The sequence below is a fragment of the Salvelinus fontinalis genome, chromosome 9 (genome assembly GCF_029448725.1).
Source record: "Salvelinus fontinalis isolate EN_2023a chromosome 9, ASM2944872v1, whole genome shotgun sequence".
NCBI lineage: Eukaryota > Metazoa > Chordata > Actinopteri > Salmoniformes > Salmonidae > Salvelinus > Salvelinus fontinalis.
This window is the reverse complement of record NC_074673.1, coordinates 46,517,400-46,531,275: the sequence shown is the minus strand read 5'-3', so window position 1 is coordinate 46,531,275 and position 13,876 is coordinate 46,517,400. Positions and strand designations below refer to the sequence as shown.

The 13,876-nt window shown below is 42.7% G+C and overlaps 1 protein-coding gene across 2 annotated transcripts in view; it reads left to right on the top strand.

Annotated features, from left to right (window-relative positions):
• LOC129862718 (calcium-dependent secretion activator 2-like) overlaps positions 1 to 13,876 on the top strand; it is a 252,818-nt gene that overhangs the window by 230,898 nt on the left and 8,044 nt on the right. For both annotated transcript variants that reach the window (XM_055934622.1, XM_055934623.1), the window contains 4 exons: positions 3,952 to 4,026; positions 4,363 to 4,446; positions 4,547 to 4,579; positions 9,273 to 9,380. In XM_055934622.1, the coding sequence (XP_055790597.1) occupies positions 3,952 to 4,026; positions 4,363 to 4,446; positions 4,547 to 4,579; positions 9,273 to 9,380 (300 nt within the window). The remainder of the gene's footprint in view (positions 1 to 3,951; positions 4,027 to 4,362; positions 4,447 to 4,546; positions 4,580 to 9,272; positions 9,381 to 13,876) is intronic.

Genomic DNA, 13,876 nt, shown 5'->3' with positions numbered 1-13,876 from the left:
ACAAAGGTAATTAGCTGTAATAAAGGACTTTGTAAAAACAATTCTCAAGAAATGGAGTGACAATACAGTTGAAGTCAGAAGTTTACATACACTTAGGTTAGAGTCATTAAAACTCGTTTTTCAACCACTCCACAAATTTCTTGTTAACAAACTATAGTTTTGGCATGTCGGTTAGGACATCTACTTTGTGCATGACACAAGTAATTTTTCCAACAATTGTTTACATACAGATTATTTCACTTATAATTCACTGTATCACAATTCCAGTGGGTCAGAAGTTTAAATACACTAAGTTGGCTGTGCCTTTAAACAGCTTGGATAATTCCAGAAAATTATGTCATGGCTTTAGAAGCTTCTGATAGGCTAATTGACATCATTTGAGTCAGTTGGAGGTGTACCTGTGGATGTATTTCAAGGCTTACCTTCAAACTCAGTGCCTCTTTGCTTGACATCATGGGAAAATCTAAATAAATCAGCCAAGACCTCAAAAAAAAGATTATAGACCTCCACAAGCCTGGTTCATCCTTGGGAGCAATTTCTAAATGCCTGAAGGTAGCACGTTCATCTGTAAAAACAATAGTACGCAAGTATAAACACCATGGGACCACGCAGCCATCATACCGCTCAGGAAGATGTGTTTTGTCTGCTAGAGATGAACGTACTTTGGTGAAAAAATTGCAAATCAATCCCAGAACAACAGCAAAGGACCTTGTGAAGATGCTGGAGGAAACAGGTACAAAAGTATCTATATCCACAGTAAAACGAGTCCTATATCAACATAACCTGAAGGGCAGCTCAGCTAGGAAGAAGTAAACTGCTCCAAAACTGACATTAAAAAGCCAGTCTATGGTTTGCAACTGCACATGGGGACAAAGATCGTACTTTTTGTCCTCTGGTCTGATGAAACAAGAACAGAACTGTTTGGCCATAATGACCATCATTATGTTTGGAGGAAAAAGTGGGAGACTTGCAAGCCGAAGAACACCATACCAACCGTGACGCACGGAGGTGGCAGCATCATGTTGTGGGGGTGCTTTGCTGCAGGAGGGACTGGTGCACTTCACAAAATTGATGCCATCACGAGGATGGAAAATTATGTGTATATATCGAAGCAACATCTCAAGACATCAGTCAGGTAGTTCAAGCTTGGTCACAAATGGGTCTTCCAAATGGACAATGACCCCAAGCATACTTCCAAAGTTGTGGCAAAATGGCTTAAGGACAACAAAGTCAAGGAATTAAAGTGGCCATCACAAAGCCCTGACCTCAATCCTATAGAAAATTTGTTGGCAGAACTGAAAAAGTCTGTGCGAGTAAGGAGGCCTACAAACCTGACTCAGTTACACCAGCTCTGTCAGAAGGAATGGGCCAAAATTCACCCAATTTATTGTGGGAAGCTTGTGGAAGACTACCCAAAATGTTTCACCCAAGTTAAACAATTTAAAGGCAATGCTACCAAATACTATTTGAGTGTATGTAAACTTCTGAACCACTGGGAATGTGATGAAAGAAATCATTCTCTCTACTATTATTCTGACATTTCACATTCTTAAAATAAAGTGGTGATCCTAACTGACCTAAAACAGGGAATTTTAAGTTGGATTAAATGTCAGGGATTGTAAAAAAATAAAAAAAATAAAAATGAGTTTAAATGTATTTGGCTAAGGTGTATGTAAACCTCCGACTTGAACTATATCTTTTTCATGAAAGTTACTCTAAAGTCAATGTTTTCATCAACAACAAAAAAATCTGTGAAAACTAGATGTTTTAGGCTTTGTGAATGGAAATGAATGGAAATCTAATTAGCATAATAAGAAAATCCCAATCATCTGTTTAAGCTATAGATTTGTTTTTTTCAATGGGCTGCATCACAATCTGCTGTCTGCGTATGCGGTGGAAGGTGGCTAAGCTATAGCAATGTTTATCAGACCATGAGACATCCCAAAAATCATTCTTCTTACGAAAACGTCTGTAGCGTCCGATCAGTTTGGGCTACACACTAATATGACCCTCTATGGAAAGGTGAGACTCTCAAGAACACGTACATGTCGGACTCGTCTGAAGACCGGGACCCGTTTTAATAAATTATGGAAGTACAGTATATATGGAAGTAGTTTCGTGAAAAAAAAGAGGTTAAATATGGGTGAAGAATCAATTAATAAAAATTCCTTAAAGAAATCTCATATAAAATCTTACATCTCCCAGATTTAGGACAAACACTTTAAAACAGACTTCCTTTTGATTTGTTTTTGACTATCTAGTTTTCATGTATGAATCTGTTATTCAATGTGTTTCTATGGGCTAAAAGCAGTAAGGCCAAATTCCATGTTTCATCAAATAGTATTTTTTATATATGTTTTTAGAACTAAAGCGATCCTAAAATTCATAATCAAATAGATAAATGATGTAGCTTTGTAGAACCCCCCCCCCCACCACCACCACACACACACACACACACACACACATTTTAGTTCCCTCTGATCCTTGTAAATGCATTAAGCAATTTGTCTAACTTCTGACTTGTCTCAAAGGGACCTCAATGTGAACTACATCCTAACATTCTGTTGCACATTCACCAGAGAATGTCTTTGGGTATAGCAGTCTGTGCCAGAGTGCTCGCTTTTGATCGACACAAAAGAGATCCTGGCATTTCAGATGCTTGTGCATTGAATGGTGTCTGCCATTGCCTGCTTCATCATACTTCCTATTCAAACCACTGAATGGAGGAGTCGTCATAAACTTTTACGAGACCAAAAATTCCCTCCTTTGTGATTTTCCAATTAATCATTCCCCAGCGTATAATCGAATATCTTCATCAAAAGCATCTCTGCAAATTAGGACTGTCTTGCTGTATACCAATTTATCCCCAGGATTGTTATGTCTAAGGGATGATCAGCTGTTGACTATGTGGTCGGTGGTATTGTTATTGGAATGAGGCACTTGCATTTGAAAATGACAGTTGGGCCTTGGAAGAAATAAAACTGGCTGAAGTGACTCTTAGTGGTCTGCTACCAGATAAATGTTTTTAAAATAAATTATTGTTCTTTTGGGTGTGGCAAAATCCTCACAATTTAATATTCTTTAATGTGAAGAAGGACCTCACAATTAGGCCCCCTCTGTAAAATAGAAAGAAAACACAGCAATGTTAATTGAGGTAAAAAGTCCTTAAGATTCGCTTGAAATTCGGTTTATGAAAGAAGCTGCCATTTCGTGGGATGGAGAAAAAGGTGAAAAGAAAATTAGGGCTGCCGATAGTGACCTCCATGCACCCTCAATTTGTCACTGATCTGCGGGCTTTGTTGATTGAAATTTTTAATTTGGGTGTTCTTTAGACGCACCGTGAAAGGGCATTGTCGTTAAGAGATGAACTCTCTGGCTGCTGTGCGAGCGTCGAAGCCAGCCAGCCATTCAACGCTGCAAATGGAGGTTCTCCCTCCCTCTTCTCTCCACCGTCTCACTCCATCTCTCTCTTTCTCACTCTTTTCTATCAATACCTCTTTCTGGCTGCGCCATTGGTTTTTTGGGGAGGGGAAAAAAGTCCCATGAATATGGGGGTTATGAGACATGAAATGGCGGATTAATTGAATCTAGTGAGAGTCTTTGGTCCCCGCAGCTGGACCGGTGCTTTAGAGAAACACAAGGCTGCTCTAATTGTGGGGAAGCACAAAAAGTATCCTTCGAATTCCTTTGCCTTCCAACGAGAGCGGGAATGCCATTCAGCAACATAATGGCCCTATTAGCTGCTTAACTCAGCGGCGCTACATGGGAAGATTTTCTCTGCTGAATGTTTGGGGTGGGGAGGCGGGGTAGAGAGAAGGAGAGAGAGTGTGGTCGTCCATGCGTGCCTTGTGTGTTTGTGCGTGCGTGACAGGATGAAGGAATCATTTTCACCTTATCTCCCTCATAGATTTGTAAAATGCTTGTTTGTTTGTTTCCTTGCCATCTTCTCAGCAACAGTACCATTCGAAAATCGACGACCTGATCGATGACACGTTTAAAGACATGATTTCCTCCCTGGTCTCAAAGGTACAGTATGTTACTGCACATCCTCCACAGGCTCAATGACACCATTCTCCCTATAGATGCAGTATATGTCAGCCCACCTCAAATCGAATGTCCATTTTGCTAAGAATTACTATCATTCCTTCTCCGTTCTACAGAAACTTGATCCTTACCCAGTTTTATTACACCTGCTTTTTATTTTCATATCTATGCAAAATAGGATTGAATATGTTCTAATTAAACGATGACAGGAACACATAGATCATTTGAACAGGAGAAAGTCATTCAGGCTGTGCACTCATACCCCATATTCCTTTACAAATGGCAAACTAACATGTCTGATTGTCTTCTTCCCTGGAGTTTGCTGGACCTCTAGACGCCGTTCTCTCCAAGCTCTCCAGATATGACGAAGGGACATTATTTTCTTCGATCTTCTCTTTCACGGTAAGTAGCAGCGCTTTCAGTGCTAACAAAAGCCACGTTTCATTTGTTGCAACCAAATCTGCTCAGTTGAACTTTTTTGTGTCTTTCCTTTGCCTCGAAGGTGAAAGCGGCTGCCAAGTATGTGGATGTGCCAGTGAGTATTGTTTCTCCTTCGTTTCTAAAGATGTCTTACTTTCTCATATGAACCTGTTTGCACAATTTATTACTGTCTAAAAGAAACATCGCTCGGAGCTGGCATTGAGTGGGATCATATTGTTCAAGATTTGTCATCAAACGCTGATGTTAAACGTGGGTGAAATATTTTAACATTTCACCTCGTACCACCATGGTGTGTCAGAGCGTTCAAAGTTGAGGCGGCGTGCGGGGCTAATTATTGGCGCAGTTGTCTAATGAAAACTTTTTGGAGCGATTCGCCAAGGTGTCGGTCATGGGCGGTCACCACACGCCACAGCAACACTAATGAGTGACAGCGCCATGGCAGGGAGCAGGAGCTCTATATCAGCAGACAGAAAGATGACAAACAGCGATGAGGAAAGGCCTCCAATTACCAAAAGAGAGACGCAACAACACATACTGAAGGACATGCACATTACGCCTACTCTCCATTGGTCAGGGATTGTCAAGTTAAAGTAGAATGTTGAGGTAGGTTGTTCAAATTTGGACCAGGTTGTCATTACTTGGTCAGTTTAGACACGTAGCCCTTTCCTGCAGTCAAATGACCTAGTGGCCTCATGGGTGGAATGCAGGGGAGGTTGGTGGGAGGAGCTATAGGAGGACAGGCTCATTGTAATGGATGGAATAGAATAAATGGAACAGAGTCAAAGATGTGGTTTCCATATGTTTGCTGTGTTTGATACCGTTCCATGAATTACATTCCAGCCATTACAATGAGCCCGTCCTGCTATGGCTTACAAAAAAAGACACTTGTACCATGTCAGATATAGAGTGAATATGTAATATATATATATAAAACAGAAGACTGAAATATAACAAAACCGTTTGACATAGATTTCTGTCAGGGTTTTTGAAATAATGTTTATTAATTACAAAATTATGAAAAATATGAATAACATTCCACCAGTGGCGGCTGGTGTTAACCATGTGTGTGAGGTGTATACTTTTGTTTCAAAGTAGATTTGTTTAAGACTACCAAGAAAAACACTCTGTGTGACCCTGATTTAGCCTGCTGCAGTACAAGGTTAATTGTGACATACTCTTGTTCTTAAGCCATCAAAAGCTTTGTCCTGTTCAAGATTCAGTCCATTCACCATCGTGGGCTGAGTTTAGTTCTGTTTCGGTCCACAAATCCTACTTTTAACCCAAAGCAAGAGGTGGTTTCACTCTATCATAACCAAGCTCTTTTCAGAATCCATGAGTAGAGCCTTGGTCATTAGTTTGTAAAAGTCTGTAAACGTTTGATAAAGACAGCCAAGCTAGAGCCTCGCAAAAGCCTTTTGCCAAACCTTTGTGGTTCTCTTCAGTCCTCCCCCTCCCGCCTGTCCTTGACTCAGCAAATCCCACGTGTCCTATTGGCACTTTTTCCCAGAGCTCTGAGCCTGTCAAATCTCCTCTCCTCCTCCTCCCTTCACCTGAAATTAGAATGTAACCTCCACCTTGCGCTTTTGTGTGGAGGGAACCGAAAGCTGCTACGCCCCGGTTACAGGTGGGCTAAAGAGAAGAGGAGGGTTGTGTCGCTGGGGCCTTTAGCAGGAAACTCTTTTCGGTCCTCCCTTTTTTGTGAAGACTGCTGTTCAAGGGCCTCGTGTTGGCAGTGCACCCTACTGGTTCACACACACGCACACGCGCACACACACACACACACACACACACACACACACACACACACACACACACACACACACACACACACACACACACACACACACACACACACACACACACCCAACTGCACCTGGGGGAAACCGATCCAGGGTAGGAAACCGAACTGGCAGTGTATAATTAACAGCAACACATTTTGTCCCCTCTCTCTCTCTTTTGTCTCCACAGCTCCCAGCGCTTATCCCCATCAGGTTAACCGGGCTGCCTCGCCCTAACTGTACACCTCTCATTCAGCCACCACTTGGCCTGGCTCCACATTCCCTCTCCTCCTTCACCCTCTTCTGCACTCCCACACCCTCTGTCTATCTCCACCACCTCCACCACACACACATTTCTCTTTCTCCTTCCCTTTGACATGATGCCATTTCACACTGGATTGTTGACGGTCTGGAACAGCCTGTGTGTGTGTGTGTGCGGGTATGTGTCTGGCGTGTTTGGCTACAAGTCAAGTACAGAACTAAAGTTTATTCTTTGAAAGAGGGCAGAGCGTGACAGGGCGACCGGTGTGTATTTTGTGCGAGGCCCCAATCTGGACTGTAGCAGTGTTGGAACCTGGCCTCTGTCTGTATCTCTACCATGCTTCCCTGTCACACTGCTTTGTCACCTTGTCACAGAGGGAGAGAAGGAGAGAGCTACTGAAAGAGATGGAAAGGGGGATAGAAAGAGAGGAATAGAGAGGGCCCTGCCTTGGGGGTGTGAGGTGGGGCAGTGGGGGGGCAGTGATATACTCCCAATAATCCTGATACACACACTCACACACACACACAGCCCCACACCTGTCCAATTCACACTGTCACTCACTGCAGCGCAGGAAGTGGCGGATTTAACATCTCCACCCACTGGATTACAGTTTTTTGACAGCCCTGTCAATCATCATCATGCCCAACCCCCCCCCCCCCCCCCCTCCCTCTGACCTCACATCTCACCCTCCTAACCCTTATTGTACTTTAACCCCTGTGACACTGAAGTACAGCTCATCAAAGGTCCATATGAATTACTGTGAATTGAATGTAACCTTCGATTAAATACATTCATGTCACTTTGTATTACATCCTTTTTACAGTATGAAATACATTTCTTTGTGAGAAACATATTTCTACACTTTATATTGGATGCCCTATTTTATGAATTTAGGAACAGCATGGATCACAAAGGAAAATGTGATCTATAAAGAAGCTCTACTCATTGTTTCAGGTTTTTATTTAAGTGAAATGTGTTTTATAGAGGAAATGTAGGGATATTTTGAGGGGAATATGAGTTTAATGGATTTGAGAGTCAATCAGTATTTATTTTTAACACATTTTAGGATGGCTGTTTTGCTGCTAGGCAACTGAAAATAAGCCATTCAGTCAAGCAACAAATATCTATTTGGATGCATGAGCAGAGGTGAGTCCTCAGCACCATCTACTATTGTGTGCCTCAGGTTTTCCTCTCCAGCGTCTTCTTTATCCAACTAAGCGGCAAAATCACATAAATGATGGTAGCTGCAAACACATTTGTGGTCGGTTCAATCCTTTTTAAGGGAGCATTTATTTTTCAGGAAATAAAAACGATTTAAACCAAAAACAATGGACCCCAGTTATGTGACAATGAATGAACAACATCTTTGTTTGAAATATACAGGATATTATGATGCTTTGCTGGGTTGAATGTAGTTGTATTTGTACAGGGTTTGATTTAAGCTGTTATCGATGTTGGGTCACACATCGTGTGGCTCAGTTGGTAGAGCATGGCACTTGCAACGCCAGAGTTGCGTGTTCGATTCCCACTGGGGACCAATTGGGAAAAGTATGGGAATTGTATGTACTCACTACTGTAAGTCGCTCTGACACATCAGGGTCACCTCTGTCACGACAAAGCTGACTGGGTAGAGTTGGCCCCTGTTGACTTGCTCCCAGCTCTAATGACTACCTCAAAGTAAGGTAATGCCACACACACAGAGGCAAGTTACCCCACTTGGTCAGTTACCCACCTTCCGCTTCGGATGCCACAATTACAGTTGGTAATCACAGTCTTCTCTTCCATCTCTGTGGAAGAACATCAGTCAAAGGGGTTTTCTGTGCTCAGGTTTTTATTTTATTTGCACATACAGAAGCTCCTTTTCCACAGGGGAGTTGGCGTGTCGTGTTCAGCACTGTAGCAGGACAGCAGGCCCCGGGGGCTATCTAAGGCCCTGAGAAGCGGGTGTGAAAGATGTCAAAGCAATTACAATAGCATTACAGTGTAATCTCCAACTGACATAGAGAGTGTGAATGGAAGAGGGTTAACCCTTTTTTCTGCCTCTGGCCTCTCTCCTCTGGCGCCACGATTGCTTTGACATTCACTAAATGTTTAGTTGGTAACAGCTCCACCGCTTGTTATTCTGACAGCAAGTGTGCAGAGTCGTACCTTTTACACATCTCTCGAAGAGAATGGGATTTGTTAGAGTGCAGCAGTTGAAACTCAGTATCCATGTTGTCCAATGAAAATATCACTTTTAAAGGGGAAATCTGCCAAAGCGACATCCATTTTTGACCTTACTAATGATATGTAACCATTGATTCTTGAAGAATATAACTTGTAAATGCATCGTGAGCTTAGTTCAACTGCTGTACCCCGTCAGAACCCAAAATATAAGCTTATTTTACTCCAATGTTTGTAAATGAAGTAAATGTATAGCCTCAAAACATGGTTGAAAACTATCATTTTGATATCATGGATGGTTAGCCCTTGCATCATAATTTGAGAGTGGTTACATTTTTCCAACCCTTCAGCTTTTTAGCGAAACAGGTGGGGGGGAGTTTGCTTTGTTATTGTTTCAACTGCTGATGTCCACTTTAAGGCAATGAATATGGCCATTCTCTGTTTAGGTGTTAAAGTCGAACACACCAGTCCACAAATAGTGTCTTTCCTATTACGCTCCCCATGTTTAACCCTATCTATCACCTCCTTGTGGTTTTTCATCTCTCTTCTTCTTCTCCCTGTCTCCTCTCTCTATCCGCTCTCAGAAGCCAGGGATGGACCTGGCTGATACCTACATAACGTTTGTGCGGCAGAACCAGGACATCCTGCGAGACCGCGTCAACGAGGAGATGTACATCGAGAAGCTGTTTGACGTAAGTGTGCCGACCGTGACGTGCACTCACACTTGCACCTTGTAGACAGGTTGGCTGGCAACGTCACGAAACTTATGCGCAAGCATCGATGGGGCCGGAAGCCGTGCTTTGTAATGATTGTGAACGGTCAGAAGCTAGCAACAATGACAAGAAGCTGCCATGTGGGGAATCGTAGGTGGCTCGATTCAGCTACTTTTATCTTGTTCTTGATGCCATGTTTTGTTTTGAGTGATTTCATGTCAATGCTAATATGGCTCAAATTCGCTAGCTATCTAATCAACAATTGTAACAATGTATTTGAGTGAGAAAAAGTGCTCATTGTGCAAATGTATTTATGTTTTCAATAAACATTTGGATATGAAATATAGTTTACAAGTTGTCAACAACCTAATCCAACACCTAAACAACCTTTTGCTAAACAACCAACATATCTATATTATCTAGTAGAAAGAGGAGGAAGGGAAGCGCTACTAAGGGACACAATATTACATTTTGGTAGACAAAAGGTGCTCTTTGGTAAAAGGGGTAAATTGGTCATCAAAAAGAAAGGAGGACCAAGGCACTCTTCATATAATTAATTAAAATGCCTTTATAAGTATGGCATTTTAATTAATTATATGAAGAGTGCCTTGGTCCTCCTTTCTTTTTGATATCTATATTATCGTAGACATATGAGTATGGCAAGGAGTATGGCTATTGTTGAGTCCCTATTGCTTCATAAACTCAGCAACAACAAAAAACGTCCTCTCACTGTCAACTGCGTTTATTTTCAGCAAACTTAACATGTGTAAATATTTGTATGAACATAACAAGATTCAACAACTGAGAGATAAACTGAACAAGTTCCACAGACATGTGACTAACAGAAATTGAAAAATGTGTCCCTGAACAAAGGGGGGGGGGTCAAAATCAAATCTAACAGTCAGTATCTGGTGTGGCAACCAGCTGCGTTTAGTACTGCAGTGCATCTCCTCCTCATGGACTGCACCAGATTTGCCAGTTCTTGCTGTGAGATGTTACCCCACTCTTCCACCAAGGCACCTGCAAGTTCCCGGACATTTCTGGGGGGGAATGGCCCTAGCCCTCACCCTCCGATCCAACAGGTCCCAGACGTGCTCAATGGGATTGAGGTCCGGGCTCTCCACTGGCCATGGCAGAACACTGACATTCCTGTCTTATAGGAAATCACGCACAGAACGAGCAGTATGGCTGGTGGCATTGTCATGCTGGAGGGTCATGTCAGGATGAGCCTGCAGGAAGGGTACCATATGAGGGAGGAGGATGTCTTCCCTGTAACGCACAGCGTTGATAGTGCCTGCAACGACTACAAGCTCAGTCGGATGATGCTGTGACACACCGCCCCAGACCATGACAGACCCTCCATCTCCAAATCAATCCCGCTCCAGAGTACAGGCCTCGGTGTAACGCTCATTCCTTCGACGATAAATGCGAATCCAACCATCACCCCTGGTGAGACAAAACCATGACTCGTCAGTAAAGACCACTTTTTGCCAGTCCTGTCTGGTCCAACGACGGTGGGTTTGTGCCCATAGGCGAAGTTGTTGCAGGTGATGTCTGGTGAGGACCTGCCTTACAACAGGCCTATAAGCCCTCAGTCCAGCCTCTCTCAGCCTATTGTGGACAGTCTGAGCACTGATGGAGAGATTGTGCGTTCCTGGTGTAACTCGGGCAGTTGTTGTTGTCATCCTGTACCTGTCCAGTAAGTGTGATGTTCTGATGTACCGATCCTGTGCCGGTGTTGCTACATATGGTCTGCCACTGCGAGGATGATCAGCTGTCCGTCCTGTCTCCCTGTAGCACTGTCTTAGGCATCCCACAGTATGGACTTGGCAATTTATTGCCCTGGCCACATCTGCAGTCCTCATGCCTCCTTGCAGCATGCCTAAGGCACGTTCACGCAGATGAGCAGGGACCCTGGGCATCTTTCTTTTGGTGTTTTTCAGAGTCATTAGAAAGGCCTTTTTAGTGTCCTAAGTTTTCATAACTGTGACCTTAATTGCCTACCGTCTGTAAGATGTTAGTGTCTTAACGACCGTTCCACAGGTGCATGTTCATTAATTGTTGATGGTTCATTGAACAAGCATGGGAAACGGTGTTTAAACCCTTTACAATGAAGATCTGTGAAGTTATTTGGATTTTTATGAATTATCTTTGAAGACAGGGTCCTGAAAAAGGGACGTTTCTTTTTTTGCTGAGTTTACAATGGTATTGAAACCTGGAAGGGACACAAAAGCCTTGCTTTTTAGCATTTAATGTTTTTACTTACAGTCAATAGTACAAACAACAGACAGACAACTGTACAAACAACAGACAGACAACTCCGCCTGACAATTAAAAATATATATATTTAACTAGGCAAGTCAGTTAAGAACTAATTCTTATTTACAATGACAGCCTACCGGCGAACAGGGGGTTAACTGCCTTGTTCAGGAGTAGAACAACAGATTTTTACCTTGTCAGCTCGGGGATTCGATCCAGCAACCTTTTGGTTACTGACCCAACACTCTAACCACTAGGCTACCTGCCGCCCCTGTTTGTATGTATATGTTTTCACTTTTCTTCTGCGTTTTTGTCATACTAAGAACATAGAATGAGTGAGTAACTGTCATTTTTACAACGCTATGTTAAAATAGTTAAATTAATTTTGTTAAACACAATAGAAATAGGAACCAGTGGACAATATATCTGCTGTGTTGTGATGCCAGTACAGTATACGTAGGTGTTGAATGAAAAACAGCTTTAAAAGGAGACACATTTCACCCACTTTATTTATCCTATTCTGAGGTAAATCGTTGTCAGGTCAAACAGAGTGTGTGTGGGATTCCATCAAACCTTAAATGTGCGGTAGTGGACACACAAACACACTCCCTCCCTCTCACTAAGACACACACATGCACAAAAACAAACTCTCTTTCCTTTTCACTCATAGATAGTGACACACACTCTCCATCTCACTAGCTGCTATTTATGTCCCACTGTTTCCCTTTCCTTGCACCCCTCTTCCTGTTATACACACTTCCCCCACCTTTCTCTCTCTTCTTCAGCTCTCTGTCTTCCCCTTTCCTGACCAGTGCTTTCCACTCTACTTTATATCTCCCTCTCTCAGCCATTTTATTTTCACTTTTCTTTTCACAAACTCCCTCCTCTTCTCTGGACCCCTCTTAACCTGTATGCACCTCCCTTCCCATTTCTCCCTCACACATTTGCCCTCCTTTTTCCTCTCCCTATCTCATTTGCACCCGCTTATTGTTGTGGGGAGGCCGCATGATGTGATGAGTGCGAGAGGACACTTGTTTGACAGTGAGAGTACCCCATTGTGACTACTTCCAGGGCCCAAGCTAACCCCCCCAGGGTTTTTGTTGACCTGTCTACCATTGAAATATGCTGAGAGGTGCCCTGTGTGTGGCCCCTCACTTCCTCTATATATCCTGCGGTTGCAGTGTGTCACAGAGTACCTTCAGTGTTCAGCACATAAGATGAAATGCATACACACAACGGTACATACACAATTACACACATCTAAGGCACACATACATACACATACGTACCTATCTGACAATGCATGCAACAACATCAAAAAACGATTCATCCATCCGACACACACGCAAACACAGCCCTCCTCATTGCTACCCTCTAAGATTGGGTTTGTAAACTTGACGTGGAAACTGAGATTGGAGTAAAGCAGTGTTGATTTGGGGCTGGGGAGATGGGGAGGGGGGGGTGGATGGGAGACGGAGGAGGCAGGCACAGCTCTAATGGACCCCACACACCCACAGTCATGCACTAGGAGGAGAGACAACGTCAGGGTCTAACCATGTCACCACACACACGCTCACCGCCTGTGGTTGTGTGTGCTGGGAAATGTGATGATCTCTCCATAGATGTGTTAATGTGCACACATCTGTCTGTTTATGTGTGTGGGTAATTGCATTGCATGAGTGTAGCTCTTGCTGCTTTTGGGTGCCATCAGCTTGTATTGGTCAGCTGTTTTTAAGTGTGTTTGCATGTGTGTGTATGGTTTACTTGTGTATGTGTCGGTGTGCATGCATGCATATAGAGTCGGATCCAAAGTTATTGACAACCTTGATAAAGATGAGCAAAAAAGACTGTATCAAATAAATGCATATACTGAGCTATATTGTATGCTCCAAAAATGTATACTAGTACAATTGCTCAGATAAAGACATTTTGTTTAACAAGTTTTTTTTGTTTCTCAAAAAGATAAGGGTCAAAATTATTGGCAAACCTATAATTCTTATTTATTTTTACCCTTTTTCTACATAACGGCACTGAGCCTTTTTTACACTAGTTGTGGTTTGGCGTTGAAATAAGGATGCTTAAGTAGAAAAGAACCCCAAAATATGGTGGTGGATCTTTGCTGTTATGGGGCTATTTTGCCTCCACTGGTCCTGAGGCCCTTGTTAAGGTCAATGACATCATGAACTTTACCCAGTACCAGGACATTTAAGCCAAAA